Source organism: Echinops telfairi, unplaced genomic scaffold (genome assembly GCF_000313985.2).
Source record: "Echinops telfairi isolate 266 unplaced genomic scaffold, ASM31398v2 ScPeMD7_9;HRSCAF=40, whole genome shotgun sequence".
NCBI classification, from domain to species: Eukaryota; Metazoa; Chordata; class Mammalia; order Afrosoricida; family Tenrecidae; genus Echinops; species Echinops telfairi.
Window position 1 is genome coordinate 88,644,754 of NW_022103906.1, and position 9,087 is coordinate 88,653,840.

Consider the following 9,087-nt stretch of genomic DNA (forward strand, 5'->3'; position numbering starts at 1 on the left):
CCGTTTTCCTCCTTTGTGGCGGCTATGGGTGTCAAGCTGCTGGCGTTGCAACTAATAGCCCAGTGCATGACCAACCGCTAAGACACCAGGGCCCTTCTTGAGCGCAATAGCTACTTTGAAAACAATTCAACCACTAGATGTCACTGTAGTTCAAATTACAAAGTTTGTCTTGCATTTCAAATGCTTCCAACTATCAACTTTCAGTATGGGCTAACTTACATTCTTAACTTTGATCACTAAAGAATACCTAACATAAGCACTTGTGTTGTTAAACCTTTGGGCTTTTTGTATATTAAGTCCAGTTAGGGTAAAAAAAGGGTTTTCCATTTGACTCTCAGGAAAACGCAAACCAAAATCATTAGACTCGTGTAACTTACTCTTTAATGTGAGGTATTTCAGAGAGAAGCCATGCCGTTTTCATGTCACCAGATGATTTTCTTACGACGTGGTTTCTTTTTCTGTGTCCTATAGATCCGTTCTTTCTGATGCTAGCCAGCTCATGCTGTAAAGGATGTAACCTTTGCTTTGTTGCCCCTTGTTAAACCCTTCTACTCAGGTCCAGCCTGGAGAAGGAGGCAAAGTTGCCTTCAGCGACATGAGAGCCTTGTCTGGAGGGGAGCGGTCTTTTTCCACGGTGTGCTTCATCCTTTCTCTGTGGTCCATTGCAGAGTCTCCTTTCAGATGCCTGGACGAATTTGATGTCTACATGGTATTGTTAGATTTTTTTCTTGTTGTTTCTTTGTTTTGTTTAAAATGTGCCTTTTGAGAGGAAGCAGTCCTTTGTTTAGCTTTACCTGTAATAAAAGAACCTGCCCTGAACTTTGTAAGTGGCATAGACGAACAGGACTGTTCCTGTTCTCGCCGGCACTGCCCCGCAGCCTCTCCCCTAGTTTTTCCCATCAATATATAACATGCTCGTCTCCTCCGTTTGTTTTAACACAGAATGGTAGCCAGTTCACTGGCCATCTTTTGACTAGCTCTCGCTCCTGTTCATTCTCTCGCTTCAGAGAAGCAGTGTGGGGACCGTCCCCAGAACTTCAGACCTAGTTCTGTTACCCACTCCCCAGATGACTGTAGGCAGCATTGACCTTTCCCGGATCTCAGGGGTTTTTAACTGTAATGCAAGAGGACTCTGTTACCTGCCTCATAAGGACATCGTGAGGCCTGGACAAGCTCTTGGCTGCCTTGTTCTTGCTAAAGGACAGGCCTGTAGCACTTACAAACGACTGTCCGCCCGCTTCTTCACTGCCCAGTTAAGACCCCAGCGAAACATCATTCGCTAAGATTCGCTAAGATCAGAACTAAATTTTCCATCCTTTAAAATGTGTCCACTTGCCAGTGCCCATGCCCCGTTCTAGTCTTCGGCTTTTGGCTCTCTTATCTGCCAAGTTGCTGCCTCGAATTCCGTTGCCCGGGATACCACGGGTGCTTAAAACCTTGGTGGAAAATTCCATGATCCTTTTTTTTTAATGTTCTTAAGGAATAATTTTAATATAATAATTATAAACGCCTTCGGTATAATAATGATATTGTGATGTGTGTGCATGATATATACATGTGATAATTATGCATATCAGCTTCAAAATATTCATGGAGAAATTCCATCATGTATTTTTTAATGCGATTATATCTCTTTAACCGTGTCATCAACATAAATTCACACACCAGATTTCAAGCATTCACATTCATATAGCCATTACCACTCTCTATTCTGGGAGGTGTGTCTTTTTCCTGGTACTCGTTGTTAACTCTCCATTTCTTGCCACCTCCCCAGTCATGTCCCTTTGAAACTTTTCATCCAGTTACTGTCTCTAGGGTTACCTGTCCTGGGTTCCATATACAGAAACATAGGCAAAATTAAAACGCAAGCGCCCTAACAACAGTGACAGAATGGAACAGGCCAAAAAGGTAGAAAATAGAAAAACCCATACAATTATACGTTGGATCAAGAGGGAGATCAAATGACAAGGTGTCACTTTTTAACCAAACCTGCAGTAACCTGCCCTACAGTGTACCATCTGATAATAAGGCCTTTCTCCTCCCTGGACCATTGTCAGGGGATTCTCCTGAGGCCTTAATCCACATGGTGGACCCTGGGAATGGGTTTTGGGCTTTCACTGTCATCCATACCCTTCGGCAAACCGGATGTGCAGAATTTAGTCTGTGATACCGTTCCCTCCTCCAGATTTGGTTTTTATAATTTGAAGTTCTTGGATCACATAGGCTGATGTGCTTATTCCAGTTGCACGTAGATGATCAATGATCTTTTAATTCTTTGTTTTCATGAGCTATTTGAAACCACTTTGTATTGGAGGCATTCTTTGTTTTTGCTTTCATACTGTTGCTGGTTTTCTTGGCCTGTACCCTACCCACACTCCACCACAAGCACGCACACAGTGCCCCAAACTATTAGTGGTTTGGATGCCTACTAAGTGTTAGGATCACCTTCTGACATTTCTCTTGTACTTGGACTTCTTTCAGTATGCAACCGCCGTCTCACATCAGCATATATGACCCTAAATGTGCCATCACCTCACAGCCGCTTCTTTTGCGGAATCCCCTCCCTTGATTTGGGGCCAACTGAGATTACTAACCTAATTTGAAACCTGAGACTTATCTGTGATTCTTCTTTCCTTCTTTACCTTCATATTGTCTGAACTCTGTTCCTCTTTAAGAGCCTTCTCTGTCACCATGATCTTCTTTCTTACTGAAACTCTCTTACCTCTCAGCTCCATCCCCTCCCCTTTGACCTTTGAAATGGTTTTCCATCCAGGCTCCCAGACTTCTTCAGTCCACCCTACACCTTTTTGTAAGTTTATATTTCTTTATAAATATATTTATATTTCTTTATATATATTAAGAAATAAGAACATATATATATATCAACAGATAGCTGGTTGGGGCTGCTTGCCAGTTGTTAATTACCCTGGGATAGAATTTTAACTCGGGAGGGTAACTACCCCTTTCATTAGATAAGGTTCCACCCTACACTGTCAGCTGCCCTATCCTCCTTGGTTATTTTATACACACCAGGCCTCAGCCCATGGTGCCCTTTTTCATTGTACTGGCAGCCTCTGGGCTGCTTACAGGCAACTCCTATTGACACATGAATGTTACATAAATTTGCCCTCACTTTAAAATGATTGAGCCACCCCCCTACTCTTAACACATTCTTAATCATATTTGCCTTTACTTACTAACATGCAACTTTTTTAGCCATTGAAAAGCCTCCCACGTAAACTAGGACTAAATTAGGACTGTGTGCGCCTGTTCTGGCTCACATAGAAATTCCACTTAATAAGACACCAGAACACGTCTCTTTCACCACCCAGGGGCTGCATGTGCTGTGAAACCTCTTCCTCATCTCTCAAGACCCAGTTCATAATGTGACCACTATGAAGCCGTCCACCTGTCCATGACCAGCGCCCCCTGCCAGGCAGGTGAGGAGCTGCGCAGAGCTCCCAGGACACAGCTGGAGAGCAGCTCCTCCTCGAATGTTTCTCAGCCATCCGTTGCTTACTTCTGTGATGGAATCTTCTACCAAATTGCAAGGGCTGGTGGTCGTGGAACATATTTTCATCATGTTTGTGATTTCCTAATGCCTTACAAATAATAAGCGTTTAGTTTGGGGTTTTTTCCCTACATGTATCAGACATTTTTAGGAGCCCTAGAGTGTGGCACAATGGATAAAACACTTGGCTGCTAACCAAGACATCAACATTCCAGACCCACCAGCCACTCCTTGGGAAGAAGATGTGGTTTTCTGCTTACAAGAAAATGTACAGCCTTGGCCATCCTATAGGACAGTTCTCCTCTGTCCCAAGGGTCACTATGAGTCGGAATTGGTTTGACCACATTGGATTTGGTTTTGGGTTAAGTGAGTGATGTTTTTACAATCCTTCCATGTCAACGCTTTTTCCTGGTTCCTCTGAGCGTGAGCTTCAAAGCCAATTTACAGATCATAGATCACTCTTTCCATGCCATGTGTTTGTCCAAAATGATATTGTGCAGTTCTGTCCCCATGTTGTCAGATGTAATTCTGAGCAGGAGCTTTGCAAAACGAAGACCATCTCAGCCAGAATGGCATGCATGTTGCCCTTATTGAAATCATGTAGAAGTTTTGAGGATCAACCCACAGGAAATGAATAAATAATTTTTGGCAGTTGGTTTGATAGAACAATATTGTATTTGAGTAAACTCTGTTTTGTTCTGTTTTAACATTAAGTTAGATGACTTTACAGACGAGCCTGATAGAAGAATTTATATAATCAGAGCCACTGAGCAATGTAAGTCTCGAGTCCCCCAATTGTTTTCAGAATCCATGTTCTAAACCACCGTGCTGTATTGGCCGAATAATTCCAAGCAGACCTCTAAATGACATACACGTTTTATGACTTTCTGATCTTGTCAAGGGGCCTGCTTTGCCGCTTGCGTTGCCCTTGTTATTTTGACACAGACCTGCCTGGAAGCACTTGCTCCAGTTCAGTTCATCTCAAAGCCTGTTACAACTGAGTCTTGTGGTTCTCTAATGAATAGTTTCACATATAAAAAATAATCAAGGAGCTTATCTGTAAATTCAAATCGTTTAAAGTTGAGGGGCAACTGCAGGGGCAGAGTTCTTGAACAGCTTAGTCCCTGAGCCTGGAATCGAGGGAATAAATTGGTGATGCTTTTGTTATCTAAAATGATTAACCATGATTCTTCCAGTTAGATTCATTCTGTAACATTTAGTTGTGTATTTTATTACTTTCATTACTAAGTATATTTGAGGGGAGAGGGCTAAACATACAAATAACGTTGATGATAAAAATAACCTGGAGGATATGTTTACTCAGTTATTTTCCCCAGTAGTTTCTGGTGTCATCTTTTGCACATGAATTCCTGAGTACTGTTGATAAGGTAATTCCTGGGTAAGAGGTCCCAGTGACGATATCATCTAGCAGAATGTGGCTTTTATAGAATGGGCTTGCAGACTCGTGATGGGCCCTTCCCCTCTGTTCTTCAGGACATGGTGAACAGAAGAATCGCAATGGACATGATTCTCAAGATGGCAGACTCCCAGCGCTTCAGACAATTTATCTTGCTCACTCCTCAAAGTATGAGGTAATGTTTTTAAGTGCTTCATTAAAAACTTCCATCAGGTATATATAAAAAGGAAAAATATTTTAAAATCTTAATTTCATGAACACAGATGTATAAACGGGCAATACAGAAACACATAGCAGCCTTTGTGTTATTTCAGGAAATACAAGGTGATTTTGCCTTTCGTAGATGTTTAGAATTTGCTCCTGTTCTCTCTCCCCCATACTAAAGCAAGTTAACTTGACATGATTATTGATGTGTTACTGGTCCTATTTTGAGTCTGTAATTCTGAGGTTATTGTGACCAATTACTATAACTAGCGTTTGATTTAAAGAAATAACTCTGTTTTTCTAGTCTTGATTCTTTCTGGGTGGATTATAAGCATTAGTGTTTCTAAATAAGAAGCTTGACTGGTGTCTGCGAGCATTTACAGAATGGCAACGGGGTGTCGGGTGCGGTGCAGCTTAGAGCTGCTCTTCCCTTTCCACAGCGGCCCCTGGGTTACACAGGCACCTTTGTGATGGGAATGATCAGTAACAGCTTCTTGGTTAGATAAGAAGAGGAATTAAGAGAGTTACATATATGTATAGAGCTCTTTTTATTTCTTTTGTGTGTGTGTACTAAAAAATCCATGACATTTAACAACAAGAAGTTAATTATTTTTAAATGCAAACCTATGATTTTCATATTACAAATTGTATCTCTCTTAAAACTTCAGGCATTGATCTCTCTGTTAGATTGCAGCCATTTTGATATATATATATATTCATAGGGCAGAATTAGAATATTCTTTCATAGGAAAACTTTTTTATGGAAAATGTAGTAATTAATTTTGTTTCCTCCAGCTCACTTCCTTCAAGTAAACTGATTCGAATTCTTCGGATGTCTGATCCTGAAAGAGGACAGAGTATTTTGCCTTTCCGGCCCATAACTCAGGAGGAAGAAGACGATTGAGGATGATTTGTAACTTCATATGCCATGTCTTCATGGCTAAAGATTTGTAAAGGGAAAAAAACAAAATGTAATTGAAGATATAGCTAAAAGAAAGGAAGCCTCTCCTTATCTGAGCACAGGAAGATATGTCTGTAAGCCTAGAAACCTAACTATAACCAGCACTTTTCAATTACTGTCACTTTACTTTGAGAACATCACCTTCATAGTCCTGGTTTTAAATCTTTGTAATTTTTTTTTTTAACCATCTGTTTTTATAGATTCTTTTTCAGAAGTAAAATTTGTACATATGTGCATATCTGTTTAGTTTGGTTTCATTTCTACAGTGTTTTATAAGAATTAAAATAAAAACTTGTGCCCCTGATGATCTTTGTTTGTCTTCTACATAATATTGCATTCTATCGTGAAGTTATGGAAACAGATAAAGGTAGAGAATTCTGTCCGTGGGGACAGAGCTTGGGGGGAAGGTCTGTGAGCAAAGACCAGGTTAATGACGGAGAGAACCTACACATGACTTATATGACAATTTTCTCCCATTTTCTAAGAATTCATATGCCTTAGACAAAATTACCACTTACAGATAATATTTAAACTATACCTTGATTTGAAATGAATCTTAAATGCAGTTTCATGAAACAGAACATCAGAAGACTATTATAGGGAGCTGAGGAGAAGCATTGCCAACTGCATGGCACAATCACTCTCGCTTCCTTGACGATCCAGCACCCAGGTAGATGTCCGGGACCCGGATCAGAACTGGACGAGGATGCCGCTTCCCCCTGACTCAGGCGTGCCCACCTGGTTTAGGATCCCCCAGTTTGTAGTGCAGGAACTCGGGCTGAGGGGCAGCTGAGAACAGGGCACAGGTCACAGGAACTCTGAAGACCTAGGGGTGGGGGTGGGGGGAGGCAGAGGCTTAGCTTCACTTGTCACAAAGCAGTAAGGTAGCCAGTGGTGGCAGGAGTTCAGTGACAAGCTGTTGATTGTGAACTGAAACCATCCTGCTTTCAAAGGGCTTAAGAAGTAAGTGTCCAAGAGCAATGAAATACCCAATTGTGTAACAAGTGGTATTTATGAACATTGTTTAGAGACTATGAATGAGACTGCTGCCTGTATTCTCTATTATTTGAAACCAGGATTAGTGGTGAACGTAAAGGAGTATCCAACAAAGAGGTATTCCCTCAATTGCTAGGAGTAAGTGTTAGAAAGAATATTGATGAAACCGAAGGAGGCAGTATTTTAACAAAGTCTTTTCAGAGCTGGGAATTTGTAGAGTTAAAAGGTTTTGTTTTAGGTGGGAGCAGGAAGGTCTGACTTGTCATTTGGCAGAGTAAGGAAAGATGTTCAAAAACATGCTTTCTAATTTGAAAATACACAGAAGGAGAAAAACATGACCGTTTTTAACACACACCCCACTGACTTTTAAGTTATATTCCCAGGTCATTTGTATCAAAACTACTTAAAAATGTGTGTGGTTTTTCAAATACACTAACTGGAACATAGAAAACGCATCAACGTAGTCATTTCGCTGTCCGGGCTTTTGTGACAGTGCTGGCGTTGTCAGTAATGCAGAGTAAGAAGTGTGGCCTCAGGAGCCCACGGCCCCTATTGAATGGGAAGGCCTCCTCCCTGTGCTTCGATTTTAACTTTCAGAAGCAAAGAAACTCTTCATTTAATATTCTAATGCGTAGTAACAATTAGAATAAAATAAAAGTAATTATCCTTTACAAATTTGTATCACTTACAAAGAACAGGCTCTAGACATCCAAAGGTCATGCTTTATGAATTGGGGGAGGTAGGAGCTAGAGGTCACCTCTGCACCCGGACTGCCTAGATCACACAGTAACGTCTCCAGTCCCCGGCTTTTTATCGGTGTAGCTACAGCTGCATTGAATCATGAAGTCCAAGAAAACATGCCAGAGTTCTTTGAACTCTTCTTTTTAAAAATCATTTCATTAGGGGCTCGTACAACTCTTAGCACAATCCATCTGATGTTCTTGCGGTTAGCAGTTCCACAGTGATCCCACAGTGCCACCAGAGCTGCTTTCTTTGAACTCTTAAACTCTTCCCGCCTTAAATGGGGGTGGTGGTGGTGGAAATGATTAAGTAATAGCAACATGGCAGAGGCGAGGAGTTTTAGTAAACTAAAATCAAACGGTGTATTTACCCAAACTGACAACAGGCGCTAATGATTCAGGCATTGTCTTCTTTTTAAAATATTTTCCAAGTTTCTACATCTTCAATCCTGTAATACTCCCCTCCCCCTTTTTTTTTGGACATGGCTTTAAAACATGTGACTGAATTGTTTATAGCAGGAGAGAACAACACTTAAATTCTGTGTAAGAAACTTGTAAGGACAAGAAATTTGTAAGGACAAATGAGACGCAGGAAGGAAGGTGGAGAGTTTATATCATGTAAAGACAATAAGCCCGATTTACGATGACCGTGAATATGGCAAGGATCATGCAGATGGTAAGAAAGTAGACAACTTTTTTTTGGTTCTATGTAAAGTTCCCACGGTCAGAGGCAACTGACTGCAGAGAAGCTTGTTCTGACCACCCAATGGCTTTCAGGAGAACTGGCCTGGAATTTACAGTCCTTAAACAGTTCCTAATGTTTCTGGAGGAGCCCTAGTGGAATAGCGCTTACTCATTGGACTGCAGTGCTCAAGGTTGAAACTGCCAGCTAGCTCCAAGGAGAACGATTGGGCTTTCTGCTCCGGAAAGAGTTCCAGTCCCGTAAACTCACAAAGGCAGCTCTATGCGTGCACTGCCCAAAGGGTTCCTGTGAATCAGCGTCAGCTCTGTCACAGTAGGTTTTTAACGTTTCATAACTTGAGCAACCGTATGAGTTGGAGTGGTATCAAAATTATATTGAGCAGGGAAAGTTTAAAGAGTGGTAGAGTGTAACGTGTGTATGAATTAGTTGTTTCTTTGAGTCAGAACGAGCACTTTCTTAATAAATGTTATATACCCACTCTCCTCAAATCCATTTTCCCTCTTGGTGCTTCCCCTACCTCCCCATAGGGAGACCTCTGCTCCACAGTCTTCAGGA

General features: G+C 41.3%; 1 protein-coding gene across 1 annotated transcript in view; it reads left to right on the plus strand.

The window, feature by feature from the left end:
- Positions 1–6,397, plus strand: part of SMC6 (structural maintenance of chromosomes 6) — a 78,661-nt gene extending 72,264 nt beyond the window's left edge. The window contains exons 24-26 of the mRNA XM_013003847.2: positions 557–709; positions 5,006–5,103; positions 5,928–6,397. Of these exons, the coding sequence (XP_012859301.1) occupies positions 557–709; positions 5,006–5,103; positions 5,928–6,036 (360 nt within the window). The 3' untranslated portion in view covers positions 6,037–6,397. The remainder of the gene's footprint in view (positions 1–556; positions 710–5,005; positions 5,104–5,927) is intronic.
- Positions 6,398–9,087: the final 2,690 nt, after the last annotated feature.